The sequence below is a fragment of the Nerophis lumbriciformis genome, linkage group LG13, assembly GCF_033978685.3.
Source record: "Nerophis lumbriciformis linkage group LG13, RoL_Nlum_v2.1, whole genome shotgun sequence".
In the NCBI taxonomy this organism is placed as follows: domain Eukaryota; kingdom Metazoa; phylum Chordata; class Actinopteri; order Syngnathiformes; family Syngnathidae; genus Nerophis; species Nerophis lumbriciformis.
This window is the reverse complement of record NC_084560.2, coordinates 37,674,123-37,690,706: the sequence shown is the minus strand read 5'-3', so window position 1 is coordinate 37,690,706 and position 16,584 is coordinate 37,674,123. Positions and strand designations below refer to the sequence as shown.

General features: G+C 39.9%; 1 protein-coding gene across 2 annotated transcripts in view; it reads left to right on the top strand.

Moving 5' to 3' along the window:
* Positions 1 to 16,584, top strand: part of enox1 (ecto-NOX disulfide-thiol exchanger 1) — a 55,628-nt gene that overhangs the window by 23,604 nt on the left and 15,440 nt on the right. For both annotated transcript variants that reach the window (XM_061970866.2, XM_061970865.2), the window contains exons 3-6: positions 4,961 to 5,154; positions 11,621 to 11,755; positions 11,880 to 12,086; positions 13,094 to 13,327. In XM_061970866.2, coding sequence (XP_061826850.2) covers positions 5,040 to 5,154; positions 11,621 to 11,755; positions 11,880 to 12,086; positions 13,094 to 13,327 — 691 coding nt within the window. In that variant the 5' untranslated portion in view covers positions 4,961 to 5,039. The remainder of the gene's footprint in view (positions 1 to 4,960; positions 5,155 to 11,620; positions 11,756 to 11,879; positions 12,087 to 13,093; positions 13,328 to 16,584) is intronic.

Below are 16,584 nucleotides of genomic sequence, written 5' to 3'. Positions count from 1 at the left end.
AATGTAGGAGAAAAAAAGTCCTCCTTTCTGTCCAATACCACATTAAAGTGGTTGGTTTTTGGCATCTTATTTGTCCAGCTTCCGTACTCCTTTGTATACACTTTACAAGAAATACATTGTCGGCAAACTCCGTAGCTTGCTAGCTTGTGCACGCCAGCTTTCTGAGACTCTTATTTTGGTAGCGCAGGCAGGATGAAGCAGAGCTTTTATTGTGCAACTGTGCAGTCGGTCTTTGGAGTTTTGACGACAGGTACGGCGCCAGAGTCTGTTGAAATAAAGTGTTTCTCGCCTTCCTGTCGGTAATTTTAATGAGCTGGCAGCAGCCAGCGTCATCTCAGAAGACCCTCGGGTGCCGTGAATGTCAATCAAGTGACGAAAGTGACGTCATAGTGAAGATTTATGATCGCTCATTTTTAGGACTATTTTTTTAATGCCTGGCTGGTGATCGACTGACACACCCTCCGAGATCGACCGGTAGATCGCGATCGACGTAATGAGCACCCCTGATCTAGGACAATTCTGCTGGTATCAATATTGTCAGGTTGAAACACTGATGACATCTATTAAACAAGACAAGAGGCAAAGAATTAAACAGAGACAGAATTCAATTTGGACTCAATTGAGGAGACACGCCTGGACACACTGTACTCTTGTACAGTCTCCAGCACACTCTGCCAAAAGATTGCACTCCTTCTTCTTTTATTTTGGACGCTCCCCGACCACATGGCCACCTTTGTTTCCAAAGGACAAAGGTCGCAAAAAGTTCACAGAAAAGGTCGTAAACAATACATAGGAAAGGTCAGTTCAAAAAAAGTTCCATAAAATAGTTCAAAAAGAGTTAATAAAATACTTCAAAAAGAGGTCGTCTGGAAATTGGGCAGATCCTGTCATTTCTCCGCTTTGAAGTCCTTGGGCCAGAACAACATCCTTCTGTTGATTACCATACATGAAAGAACACAGGAACACATTCATCTTGCTTCCCCCCCACACAGTGGAGTTTTACGAGTCTTACTCTTGGTAGCTTTCAAAGACAGCTTTTGTCTTCTTGTCATGAACTCAAGGTAATACAAAGTTTTTGTGATAATTTAGAAACAGTTATTCTAACAAATATTTTCTAAAATTTCCGACATTCTCAAATTTCCATGAAATTCCCATTCAAATGAATGGACATCTTCATAGTTTTGCGCCATTTTTAAACCCGATTCCGACCTTTCAACCATCCACCCACACTACTCTTCCGATATATCGATCGCAAAACATGTTTTCCCTTTCCCCAAATTCCTGGTTTTCCCGGAATTTACCAGAATGTTCTCCCCATTGACAATGAAAGGGAAATATACAATCGACTGCACATCCCACATTCCTCATCCGTTTTGAACCGTTCCAACATCCACACACTCCACTCGCCCTAGACAATCAAGCCAACATGTTTTCCTGGTTTTTAAAATTCCCTTATTACCCGGAATTACCAGGAATTTCCCTGTATTGACAATGAATGGGCAATATACAAACCTCTCCATATCCCACATTCGAACCGTTCCACTCCACACTCCACTCACCTTGGACAGTCAAACTACAAGTTCAAAACTATTCCAGAAATTCCCAGATTTCCCAGTATTCCAAAGCCCTATTTTCAATTCTTCCTGGAAAGTTTTCACAGACCACATTTTTCAACCGGTTTTTTGACCTTTCCGCTTTCAAAACAGTCCTCTTAGTTGGGACTAAAACATTCCTCTTAGTTTTTTCCCCGTACAAATTCTGGGTTTTCCAGAAATTCCGAAATACCCATTCTAAATTCAAACTGTTCCTACGTAAACATTTTTCAACCAATTCCAAAAATTCTAGGACAATTGCGCCAGTATCAATAATTTCAAAGATTCCCGGTTTTCCTGAAATTTCCAAATTTCCAGGAAATTCCCATTCAAATGAATGGACATATTCATAGTTTTGCGCCATTTTTAAACCCGATTCCGACCTTTCAACCATCCACCCACACTACTCTTCCGATATATCGATCGCAAAACATGTTTTCTCTTTCCCCAAATTCCTGGTTTTCCCGAAATTTCCCAGAATTTTCTCCCCATTGACAATGAAAGGGAAATATACAATCGACTGCACATCCCACATTCCTCATCCGATTTGAACCGTTCCAACATCCACACACTCCACTCGCCCTGGACATTCAAGCATTTCAGTTCCACTCATGCCGGCACGTAGGGCATTCACACGCAATTCCTAACCGGACTTGCAAATTCTTTTGCTATATCTCATTAATACTTATATAATTTTTTACGATATGCAAGCGGCCAATAGAAAACGAGCTGCGGGCTGAAAAATGGCACCCAGGCTGCACTTTAGAGACCTGTTTTCTACAAGGTCATGTGATGCAGAAAAAGACAGCAGCTTGACGATGGATGTGTGTGTGCTCATGAATAATGAAGCAGGACAAGCATTCCGTGATGAATATTTGATGATGCGTGAAAGTGAGCTGAGCTTCACGTGGATCAAATCTCAGTAAATGTTATCATGCACGTCTGTGTGTGTGTGTGTGTGTGTGTGTGTGTGCGCGCGCAACAGGAACAGGAGTACGAATGATAATATTTGGCATAATAGTGATGTAAAACAATTCACGATTCAATTTAATGTCGATTCTCGGTGTGTAGATCCGATTCAAAATCGATTGTCGATTCAACACAACTCTCGATTCAAACCGGTTGTCGCTATAGAATTATTGCTATGTAAATTATAATGAAAAAACGGACCAATACAGTTACATGTTACAAAAGTAGAGATGTCCGATAAATGCTTTAAAATGTAATATCGGAAATTACCGGTATGTTTTTTTTTAAATTATCGGTATCGTTTTTTTTTTTATTAAACCAACATAAAAAAGATACACTTACAATTAGTATACCAAACCAAAAAACCTCCCTCCCTCATTTACACTCATTCACACTCATTCGCACAAAAGGGTTGTTTCTTTCTGTTATTAATATTCTGGTTCCTACATTATATATCAATATATATCAATACAGTCTGCAAGGGATACAGTCCGTAAGCACACGATTGTGCGTGCTGCTGGTCCACTAATAGTACTAACCTTTAATAGTTAATTTTACTCATTTCCATTAATTACTAGTTTCTATTTAACTGTTTTTATATTGTTTTACTTTCTTTTTTATTCAAGAAAATGTTTGTAATTTATTTATCTTATTTATTTATTTTTTATTTTTTTTAAAAGGACCTTATCTTCACCATACCTGGTTGTCCAAATTAGGCATAATAATGTGTTAATTCCACGACTGTATATGTCAGTATCGGTTGATATCGGTATCGGTATCGGTAATTAAGGGTTTGGTCAATATCGGAATATCGGATATCGGCAAAAAGCCATTATCGGACATCCCTATACAAAAGCTTTTACTTTGGCTGCTGACATATGACGAGGGGTGTGAAAAAGATTAATCGCAATTCTTATAATTTCTTACTTCAAGCATGAAAAAAAAAATCATGATGCTGTCACGCCAAATTTCTTCCCCCCCCATTTACTTCCGGGGTCATTTCTTCTTACGTCATTTCCTCTAACTTACGTCATTTCCTCTTACGTCATTGACAGCGATCGATAACACTTCGGCTTTGACGCAGGACAGCAGCACACACAATATTGTAGTGAAATGGTTTCAACAATAATGTTGATTTAAAGTACAGACATTTAACAGTATCATATATTAATTAATATTAGTGAAATGGTTTCAACAATAATGTTGATTTAAAGTACAGACATTTCACAGTATTATATATTAATTAATATTAGTGAAATGGTTTCAACAATAATGTTGATTTAAAGTACAGACATTTAACAATATTATATACTAATTAATATTTTTTGCACGTTACCACGAAGACAGAAGTTCCCAGCAGCGGCCCTAACATTCCGCCTGGAATTTTCTCTAACACTCCGCCTGGAACTTTTCGAAGCCTGCTGGTGTTTGACATAAGTCCCCTGGGAAAGATAAAGACAAATGTCATTCAGTGACACCACCATTTTCAGGAGATTTGGATTCTATCGATCGCTGTCAATGACGTAAGAGGAAATGACCCCGGAAGTAAATGGGGGGGAAGGTTTTTGTAGGGAAAAGAAATTTGGCGTGACAATGCCGAGCGCATATCATTATGTCAAGATAATGGCACTCGCATTTACTTCATTTAAGAATATTTTTCAACATATTGGGCAAAAAAAGTCTCTTTTTTTTCTACCAAGAAAAGTGCACTTGTTATTAGTGACAATATTCTTATTTTAAGGTATTTTTGGGTTCATTGAGGTTAGCTAATTTTACTTGTTTTGGAAAGTCTTGACAAGCCAAATTTTCCTGTTTTATTGGCAGATAATTTTGCTTAGTTCAAATAAAATACCACTCATTTTTGTATTTTTTTTCCTTGTTTTTGAACACTGACTTTTTGCAGTGTAGCCCTAAAATACTCAAACTAAAACACTTCCAGTGAATCGTAAAGAAACACAAAGCATACAAAAGAATGGCTTTTCTAACAGTGTGTCTATTTATTTTAGTTATTTACAAAAAAAAAAAATTGGTCAAAACATTTCAGTGTGTGTTTATGTAACCTTTTGAGCACATTCAACAATACAACAGTCATTTTGGTCATGATAACTGTGTAATGAAATGTCCATATCGTTACTACAGTGTGTTGGATCAATGGTCATTTGGATTTTTAAAGACATTTAAAATTGTGGAAAAACTGCAACTTAAATATATATATGAAAAAAAGAGTGTAAACAACCAAAACCCCTCCTGCAGTACCTCTACTGGCCCCCCTGGGGTCTCTGCGGTGGCTATCCTAAATGTCAGGATGACATACATGAATGTGTGAAGAATATTCATACAACAAGTCTAATTAACTCATTGTGACATGACTTCGCTAACCCCGCTGTTTCCTGTCTCAGTAAGGGCCCGCCTCCATGAGGTCGTCTGACCCGGGCCCCGCCCCGCCAGCCTGGTTCAGGTGGTGTTGATACGACAATCATGGCCAGCGTTGCTTCCTCAGCGGCTGACGGCGGCCAGCAGACCAGCGAGCGGCCTGCCTGGACCAACCTGACCGTGGTGCCGCTGGGCGTTGGCGGGCAGCAGCTCCTCTCAGGTAACTTCCGGTCTGGCGATCACGTGACAAAGCAGCCATTATGATGTCCATTATGATGTCAATAACGTCTTTATCAATACGTATTGACCATCATTTTGTACCAAAATATTAAACGTAGCTGTCAGCGTGACGGTGCGAATGCTAATGAGCCTGTAAAGAGTCATGAATATTCATACCACCTAACACCTTAACCTACAGCCCCCAGTATGGTTGCTATGGTAACTGCTATGCGACGCACGTATCGATACACACATACCCAGCGGGCACAAGACATTGAAACCACGTTGAGAACTTGTTGAATTAGGTCCTGACGTAGAGCAACTCAATCATAACATTGAAACAACATGCTTTTTGACGACGTTTAACGTCAACGTTGAGTTCTGACGTTGATTTGACCATTGAATTTGAGTCATTTCCCAACCAATATTCTGCAACACAAATACAACGTTGAAACAACATGCTTTTTGATGACGTTTAATCAATAACGGGTCTTGATGTTGATTTGACCATTGAATTTTGGTCATTTCCCAACCAATACTCTACAACACAAACACAACGTTGAAACAACAGGCCTTTTGATGACGTTTAATCAATAACGGGTCTTGATGTTGATTTGACCATTGAATTTTGGTCATTTTCCAACCAATACTCTACAACACAAACACAACGTTGGAACAACATGCTTTTTGATGATTTTTAATCAATGTTGGGTTCTGAGGTTGATTTGACCATAGAATTTTGGTCACTTCCCTACCAATATTCTACAACACAAATACAACGTTGAAACAACATGCTTTTTGACGACGTTTAATCAACGTTGGGTTCTGAGGTTGATTTGAACATTGAATTTTGGTAATTTCCCAACCAATATTCTACAACACAATCACAACGTTGAAACGACATGCTTTTTGATGACATTTAATCAACGTTGGGCCTTGACGTTGATTTGACTATTGAATTTTGGTAATTTCCCAACTAATATTCTACAACACAAGTACAACGTTGAAACAACATGCTTTTTGACGACAATTATTCAATGTTGGGTTCTGAGGTTGATTTGAACATTGAATTTTGGTCATTTCCCAACCAATATTCTACAACACAAACACAACGTTGAAACGACATGCTTTTTGATTACGTTTAATTAATGTTGGGTTTTGACGTTGATTTGACCATTGAATTTTGGTAATTTCCCAACCAATATTCTACAACACAGATACAACGTTGAAACGACATGCTTTTTACGACGTTTAATCAATGTCGGGACTTGACGTTGATTTGACCATTGAATTTTGGTAATTTCCCAACCAATATTCTACAGCACAAACACAACATTGAAACAACATGCTTTTTGATTACGTCTAATTAATATTGGGTTTTGACGTTGATTTGACCATTGAATTTTGGTCACTTCCCGACCAATATTCTACAACACAAATACAACTTTGAAAAAACATACTTTTTGACGACGTTTAATCAATGTTGGGTTCTGACATTGATTTTACCATTGAATTTTGGTCATTTCCCAACCAATATTCTACAACACAAACACAACATTGAAACAACATGCTTTTTGATTACGTTTAATTAATGTTGGGTTTTGACGTTGATTTGACCATTGAATTTTGGTCATTTCCCGACCAATATTCTACAACACAAATACAACGTTGAAAAAACTACTTTTTGACCACGTTTAATCAATGTTGGGTTCTGACGTTGATTTGACCATTGAATTTGAGTCATTTCCCAACCAATATTCTACAACACAAACACAACGTTGAAACAACATGCTTTTTGATGACGTTTAATCAATGTTGGGTTCTGACATTGATTTGACCATAGAATTTTGGTCATTTCCCGACCAAATACAACGACACAAATACAACGTTGAAACAACATGCTTTTTGACGACGTTTAATCAATGTTGGGTTCTGAGATTGATTTGAACATTGAATTTTGGTCATTTCCCAACTAATATTCTACAACACAAGTACAACGTTGAAACAACATGCTTTTTGACGACGTTTAATCAACGTTGGGTTCTGAGGTTGATTTGAACATTGAATTTTGGTAATTTCCCAACGTATATTCTTAACACAAACACAACATTGAAACAACTACTTTTTGACCACGTTTAATCAATGTTGGGTTCTGACGTTGATTTGACCATTGAATTTTGGTCATTTCCCAACCAATATTCGACAACACAAATACAACGTTGAAACAACACACTTTTTGACAACGTTTAATCAATGTTGGGTTCTGAGGTTGATTTGACCATTGAATTTTGGTCATTTCCCAACCAGTATTCTACAACCCAAACACAACGTTTAAACGACATGCTTTTTGATGACGTTTAATCAATGTTGGGTTCTGAGGTTGATTTGAACATTGAATTTTGGTCATTTCCCAACCAATATTCTACAACACAAGTACAACGTTGAAACAACATGCTTTTTGACGACGTTTAAACAATGTTGGGTTCTGACGTTGATTTGACCATTGAATTTTGGTCATTTCCCAACCAATATTCTACAACACAAACACAACATTGAAACATCATGCTTTTTGATTACGTTTAATTAATGTTGGGTTTTGACGTTGATTTGACCATTGAATTTTGGTCATTTCCCCAACCAATATTCTACAACACAAATGCAACGTTGAAAAAACTACTTTTTGACCACGTTTAATCAATGTTGGGTTCTGACGTTGATTTGACCATTGAATTTGAGTCATTTCCCAACCAATATTCTACAACACAAACACAACGTTGAAACAACATGCTTTTTGATGACGTTTAATCAATGTTGGGTTCTGACATTGATTTGACCATAGAATTTTGGTAATTTCCCGACCAAATACAACGACACAAATACAACGTTGAAACAACATGCTTTTTGACGACGTTTAATCAATGTTGGGTTCTGAGATTGATTTGAACATTGAATTTTGGTCATTTCCCAACTAATATTCTACAACACAAGTACAACGTTGAAACAACATGCTTTTTGACGACGTTTAATCAACGTTGGGTTCTGAGGTTGATTTGAACATTGAATTTTGGTAATTTCCCAACGTATATTCTTAACACAAACACAACATTGAAACAACTACTTTTTGACCACGTTTAATCAATGTTGGGTTCTGACGTTGATTTGACCATTGAATTTTGGTCATTTCCCAACCAATATTCGACAACACAAATACAACATTGAAACAACACACTTTTTGACAACGTTTAATCAATGTTGGGTTCTGAGGTTGATTTGACCATTGAATTTTGGTCATTTCCCAACCAGTATTCTACAACCCAAACACAACGTTTAAACGACATGCTTTTTGATGACGTTTAATCAATGTTGGGTTCTGAGGTTGATTTGAACATTGAATTTTGGTCATTTCCCAACCAATATTCTACAACACAAGTACAACGTTGAAACAACATGCTTTTTGACGACGTTTAAACAATGTTGGGTTCTGACGTTGATTTGACCATTGAATTTTGGTCATTTCCCAACCAATATTCTACAACACAAACACAACATTGAAACATCATGCTTTTTGATTACGTTTAATTAATGTTGGGTTTTGACGTTGATTTGACCATTGAATTTTGGTCATTTCCCCAACCAATATTCTACAACACAAATACAACGTTGAAAAAACTACTTTTTGACCACGTTTAATCAATGTTGGGTTCTGACGTTGATTTGACCATTGAATTTGGGTCATTTCCCAACCAATATCCGACAACACAAATACAACGTTGAAACAACATGCTTTTTGACAACGTTTAATCAATGTTGGGTTCTGAGGTTGATTTGACCATTGAATTTTGGTCATTTCCCAACCAGTATTCTACAACCCAAACACAACGTTTAAACGACATGCTTTTTGACGACGTTTGATCAATGTTGGGTTCTGAGGTTGATTTGAACATTGAATTTTGGTCATTTCCCAACCAATATTTTACAACACAAATACAACGTTGAAACAACATGCTTTTGACAATGTTTAATCAATGTTAGGTTCTGAGGTTGATTTGACCATTAAATTTTGGTCATTTCCCGACCAATATTCTACAACACAAGTACAACGTTGAAACAACATGCTTTTGACGACGTTTAAACAATGTTGGGTTCTGACATTGATTTGACCATTGAATTTTGGTCATTTCCCAACCAATGTTCTACAACACAAACACAACATTGAAACAACATGCTTTTTGATGACATTTAATCAATGTTGGGCCTTGACGTTGATTTGACTAATGAATTTTGATAATTTCCCAACCGATATTCTACAACACAAACACAACGTTGAAACGACATGCTTTTTGACGACGTTTAATCAATGTTTGGTTCTGAGGTTGATTTGACCATAGAATTTTGGTCATTTCCCAACCAATATTCTACAACACAAATACATTGTTGAAACAACATGCTTTTGACGACGTTTAATCAATGTTAGGTTCTGAGGTTGATTTGAACATTGAAATTTTGGTAATTTCCCAACCAACAACGTGGACCCAACGTTGGACATCAACGTTGTCTCAATTTACAAATACAACTATTTTGCAACGTTGTTTCGAAGTTAGTGTTAAAGGTATAAAGTATAATCAACGTTGTATCAATGTCTGGTGCCTGCTGGGATGCTATACATCCACTTAACCGGGAGAACATTAGCTAAAAGCTTTTCAAGGCCAATTTTAGAAAAACAGAGGACAATTCATACCACTAACACTTGAAAAAAAACCTCTGGGATTTTACAGGCTTTTTTTTCCGCGATTGTTGCCTAAAATGCCTGAATTTGCGGCGTTTTTTCAGAAAGTTGTGATTTTATTTTTTCAGTAACGTTGAATCAACTTGTGATTTTATGAATTTTTACTTGTTTTATACCACAGACTTAAAGTAGCAGTAGAGTGGAAAAACAAGTTGCCTCTACATTGAAGCTATCATTAGATATGTCCTGATTATGACACCAAAAGTCTTCCAAAGTTTGCGAACAAACAGATATGATCAAAATAGTGTCAATTTCACGGAGATTCCCAAGCCCTTTTTAGAGTTAATGAGGAAGCGTTAGGAACCACAGATCCCTTCTCCATCAGCAACAATGCTAATCAAGCAGAGTTTGTGAGAGCAAAAAAATATTAATTTTTGAAAAATTTTGATCTAGGACCTTATATTTTTGAGCCCGAACACAAAGAGGATGAGCAATAAGTTTTACAAGCCGAGTGCTAAAGGGATGTAGCTTAATTCTAACACTATAGCATTGCTAAACATACAAACTAACCATTTTAAACCATAATAAAACAAACACTTACTGTAATATTTCCACTCTCGCTGGGATGTCGTCTGACGGGAAGATAGGCTCCAGCACCCCCCGCGACCCCGAAAGGGACAAGCGGTAGAAAATGGATGGGAAAGTAATTTCATTAAACAAAAACACTAATGCGTCAATCTTAGAAAGTTAGTATTTAGCTGTTCTAATGGTACAAAATATAATTTGTCCACCGCATATACACAAAGGTATGCACATTATACCAAGGTCATCATGTAGAACTTGGCAAAAAGACCAAAGTACTCGGACGCAGCTCCTAATTTATGGATGACAAGACGTCCCAGAACTTCTGTCCATGTTGCGTTCCACAAAGAGGCACAATTGTTCACGTAGCGGCGCTGACCTCACACATCCTGACGTGCCGCTCGCCGTCTGATGAGTCAAAAGGTTGCCAAAGGATCAAACATTGTATTTGGGTCTGGTAAAAGAAAATAAAGAAATAAACACACATTGGTCTCGCCGGCACAGAGTGAAGGCGGCGTGAGTCATGGCGGCCGCCAGCAAAAGCGGCCCGGCTGGACTGTGATGAATGTGCGGCGCCAACAAGTGTAATTTAGCTGTCAGGGTTATCGCACACACCACTTTAATGGCTTCTCCAAAGAGCTAAAAGCTAAGCGCTCACACTCGCCTTTCCTTGTTTTTCTGTGACCAAACACGCCTCGCTGTAGCTAGCAGATAAAAGCTGACACACATTAGACGGAAATTATTCATGGCGACTTTCTTTGATGACGACTCATTTGTTTTTGTTTCATTGCCTTGGACTCGTCTGAAATGAACATGAATGCAAATCAAACAAAAACAACGTGAAGAGCAGGCAGAGCCCAAGGTGAGCTAACGTTAGCAGCTAGTTTAGAATAGCAGTGTTGAGCTAGAATGTTGTTAGCATGTCATGCTGACAGCAGTTAGCTAATTTGATCAATTTGCGACGTTTGATTATTGACTTCCTTTTTGGTCACATCTGACTGCCCCCTTAGTCGGCTTCTGCCCCCACCCCCAGCTTGGCGGCTGAGACGTTGCTTCTTTATCTTCCTTTTGGAGCCTTTTTCCCTTATCACGTCCATTAGTGCACAGATTAAGATAACCATAGTGTGTTTTAAAGTAAGACTCTCCTGGTCTCCTGCAGACTCTCTGTGCATCCAGGGGTTCGAGTCCCCGCTGGACCTCATGGTACCAGTCAACCCCATCATGCCCCCCGACATGCAGCCGGCCAAGGAGATCATCCACTGCAAGAGCTGCACTCTCTTCCCTCAGAATCCGAGTAAGAAGTCCAAATTCTACCCTCAGCCATTTAGTCATCATCATAATGACATTGACTTGATCACTGGAGAACATTCTAGAACCACTAGCAGGTATTTCACTTTCATGACGTCACTGTGCCGCAGACCTGCCCCCTCCTTCGATCCGCGAGCGGCCTCCCGGGTGCAGAACGGTGTTTGTGGGGGGTCTGCCAGAGAACGCCACCGACGACATCATCAGGGAGGTCTTCGGCCCGTGTGGCGAGATCATCGCCATCCGCAAGAGCAAGAAGAACTTCTGCCACATTCGCTTCAGCGAACAGTTCATGGTGGACAAAGCCATCTACCTGTCAGGTGAGACACGGACAGACTAGACCACTATGTGATTAGATGACGAGAGCACAACTAAATGACAAAAGAACTACAGGACTAGACAGCAAGAAGACCAGCCTTCTACAGGAATAGAGAACAACGACTGGATGACTAGAGGACTACAGGAGTGGAAGACAAGAAGACTTTAATGCTACAGAACTACATAACAAGGACGAGACGACTACAGGACTAGACAAGAAGAAGATTAGACTCCTACAGGACTAAAGAACGAGGACTATCAATCATCTTTTATGATAATGTGAGAGTCCAGTCCACTGGGGTCAAGATGAGGGTCATAGGAGGTCTCCATCCAGGTCATAGAGGAGTGGTCCACACTAGGTCATGACTTAGAACAGCTAGCACCACCTGGTCTCTCTCCAGGGATTATCCGTGGCCATCTGGTAAGCAGGGCAAAAAAGAGAGAGAAGCGTCAGGTCAACTGGTCTAAAACGGAGTCTATTTTAAAAACTATAGTATATAGATGAGTTTTAAGGTGGCACTTAAATGCTTCTACCGAGGTGATATCTCTAACTGTTTCCGGTAGGGCATTTCAAAGTACTGGAGCCCGAAAAGAAAACACTCTAGAGCCTGCAGCCTTTTTTGGGGCTCTGGGACTGGATTGTCTCTGGGACTGACTAGACGACCAGAGGCCTAGAGAACTTCAGGGCTAGACGACAAGACTAGACAGCTACAGCCTAGAAAGATTCTGAACCAGACGTGTATAAGACCTACAGCTATAGGGCAAGAGAACAAGGCCTAGGCTGCTGGACGACTGGAGGAGTAGAGAACTACATGACTAGAAGACTTGACAGCTACGGGACCAGACCACTAGAATGCCATACGACTAGAATACTAAACTACTAGAGGCATTGACAGACTTGAGGACAATACTTCTTGTATTCTGCTTCCTGTTGAGTCCAGTGCTCGGTGCTACACCCAATTGATATGGTCTCATAATAGCAAAGTACTATGAGCCAATGTTTTCCCAGGATACCGGATGCGTATCGGGTCCAGCACGGACAAGAAGGACTCGGGGAAGATCCATGTGGACTTTGCTCAGGCACGAGACGACCTGTACGAGTGGGAGTGTCAACAGCGGCTTCTGGCCAGAGAAGAACGACACCGCCGGACACTCTGGGAGGACTGCCTGCAGCCGCCGTCTCCGGCGCCTGTCGTGCACTTCTCTGAGCACGAGGCGGCCATGTTGGCGGAGGGGCTGAAAGGTGAGAAGCCATTTTGTTTATTGTTAATGTTTAAGACCGTCACACATTTCTCTAATGATTCAAAACATTCCAATGTTGAGGACATTCATGAGATTCTGACTAACTTTTTTCAACATCCCTAAAATTCCCACTTTTCTCGAAATCACACATTTACCATAACTCAAATGTACCTTGGTCTTAGGTTCTCTGACCCTTTCCATATTTCTCAACCAAGTCAAATAATTTCCTACGAAGCAGTCAGTCTACCTAATTTCCACATTCTCAAAAGTCCCATGTCCCCCCCAGCATCGAAACATTCCAGCTGACACTTGTTCTACGTCCTAGAGGTTGTCAGGGTGGGGCGGGGGCGTGGTCGGGGGCGTGGCTAAGAGGGGAGGAGTATATTTACAGCTAGAATTCACCAAGTCAAGTATTTCATATATATATATATATATATATATATATATATATATATATATATATATATATATATATATATATAAGAAATACTTGACTTTCAGTGAATTCTAGCTATATATATATTTATTTTATTTATATATATATATATATATATATATATATATATATATATATATATATATATATATATAAAAGAAATACTTGAATTTCAGTGTTCATTTATTTACACATATACACACACATAACACTCATCTACTCATTGTTGAGTTAAGGGTTGAATTGTCCATCCTTGTTCTATTCTCTGTCACTATTTTTCTAACCATGCTGAACACCCTTTCGCAGTTACCCAGAAAGATTTCGAGTACCACCAAAAAAACTGAATCTCTGAAGACAGTATAAAAATCTGTGTTAAAGGTGTACAAATACTGTTTGTTTAATAAGCATGTTATTGTTTACAAATGAGGGTTAAGAGTTCAGTACTAAAAAAAAAAAAGAATGTGGCTTAAGTACAGTTTTTTAATTGAGCTGCTGTGCTATGTTTGTCTGTTGCCATCTCCTGGTGAATGTTGGCTATAGCGTACTGGGGTTACTTTTTGGTCGGCCAACGATTTACGTGGTGTTGCGCACCTGACATCAAGTGTGTGAGTCTGTTCTGAAGCCTACAGTAAAGAGACGTACTTCATCACCTCGCCTGTTTATTGCCTCCAACTCAATATATTACAACAACATTGCTGTTTACGGCAGACGAACTGCTTTACGGTAGAATAAAACATGACTGCTGTTGTTGTGTGTTGTTACCGCGCTGGGAGGACGTTAATGAAACTGCCTAACAATAAACCCACATAAGAAACCAAGAATTCGCCCTCGATCATTCTACAGTTATAACGTGTTTGGACAGGCATGCTGTTTATATTGTGGGAAAGCGGACGTGAATACAGGCTGTTGACACGTCACTCAGGTCCGCACGGAGCTGGAGGGGGCGTGGCTTCCGTCCTGAATTTCGGGAGATTTTCGAGAGAAAATTTGTCCCGGGAGGTTTTCGGGAGAGGCACTGAATTTCGGGAGTCTCCCGGAAAATCCGGGAGGGTTGGCAAGTATGTGAGCGGCTGAACACTAATCAGAGACAGGTGAACATAATGAGCAACCATGGCAACCAAAACAAACTCAGGAGTTGCACAAACAGGAACTAAAGGAGTCCAAAACTAACAGAAAACACAAAAACATGATCCGGACCAAGGATCATGACACTATGCTAGTGTTAGTCATATTTCTTTATTTTGTTTCCTAAATTCCTGAAATTTCACATTTCCAGTAATTTATTTACCGTATTTTTCGGAGTATAAGTCGCACTGGAGTATAAGTCGCACCTGCCGAGGGGCCCAGTCTGCAAAGCACATATACATATTACAACATCCATCTCGAGACTTGCAACAGAGGGGAGGGAATGGGGGCCACGGTGGCAGGGTGCAGCTCTTAAGGCGCTGCCCATCCGTCCATCACCCCTAAGGGATTCACATCAAGGGCGTTGGATGGGGGGTAGGGTATGTGTGTGTGGCGTATATTTTTGTGGATGCATGTGTGTGTGTGTAAGCCTGCCGCGTGTCCCTGTTCCGCGGCCTTGATGTCGTGCAGTCGCTAGTCCAAAGTCAACAACAACAGGTGTGTGTCCATGAGAGACGAGAAGGGAGTTTGTTGTGTCTTCGCCACACTGTCCTCCGGGAGAGTCTCGAAGCCAGGGAAACAATCCAAGTTAGAACGTTTTGTATGAGAGTGAAAATAAAATTTGCTTTTCACTCTAAACAGTCTATGACTGATCCTCAAAATTAGTAATTAGACTATTTATATATTATACATATTGTTATATATTACACAAATTCCCTTTGATCTCAAGAATTCCTACTACTTTGATATTTCTTCTGTCAGAGTTTGTTGGTGACGAACCCCAAGATGCAGAGAAGGCGGAAGGCATTGTGCGGGAAAACATGATTTAATTTAACGCTATGGCAAAAAAACAAACAAAAGGGTACAAACAAAAGGCGCGCACAAGGCGGAGAACAAACTTGGCTATGAACTAAAATAGCACAAAGGCTAACTGTTGACAAGAAACAAAAACACTTACTGTGACACGAAGGAACTATGACAAGAGCAGAGTGAACAAAAGTAGACAGAGCTACAATGACAAGTATTATGACAGGTAGTAGTGACAACAAGTATTAGCGACAATGACAATAATCCAGCACTGACTGGAGGGGAAGGCAGGTTTAAATAGCAGCTGGCTGATTGACACCAGGTGTGGCCGGGTGCCAATCAGCCACAGCTGAGGGGAAGCAGCACTCAGGGAGACAATCAGGAAATTAAGACAAAATAAAAGTGCTGACAGAAAACTAAGACAAACGCAGAGGAAAAACTAAAACACAGTCAAACTGTCAGGGACAAGCCTGACATCTTCAATGGTTCCAACCATTCTAACACAGGTTATATATTTTCCACACTCCACCATTTCTACTTTTCCCGTAATTACGCATTTTCAGTTTAGTTTTATTGCATTTTTCTGGTCTTTTGGCAAAGTTGCTCCTGGGTGCGAAAACAATGCAATGCAGACACCAGACCACACGTTGACGGTAGTGCGCACCCATGGCATACTTGCCAACCCTCCCGAATTTTCCGGGAGACTCCCGAATTTCAGTGCCTCTCCCGAAAATCTCCCGGGACAACCATTCTCCCGAATTTCTCCCGATTTCCAGCCGGACTTAAGGCACGCCCCCTCCAGGTCCGTGCGGACCTGAGTGAGGACAGCCTGTCGTCACGTCCGCTTGGCCAACCAAAAAGTAACCACAGAACACTATACCGTATAGTGT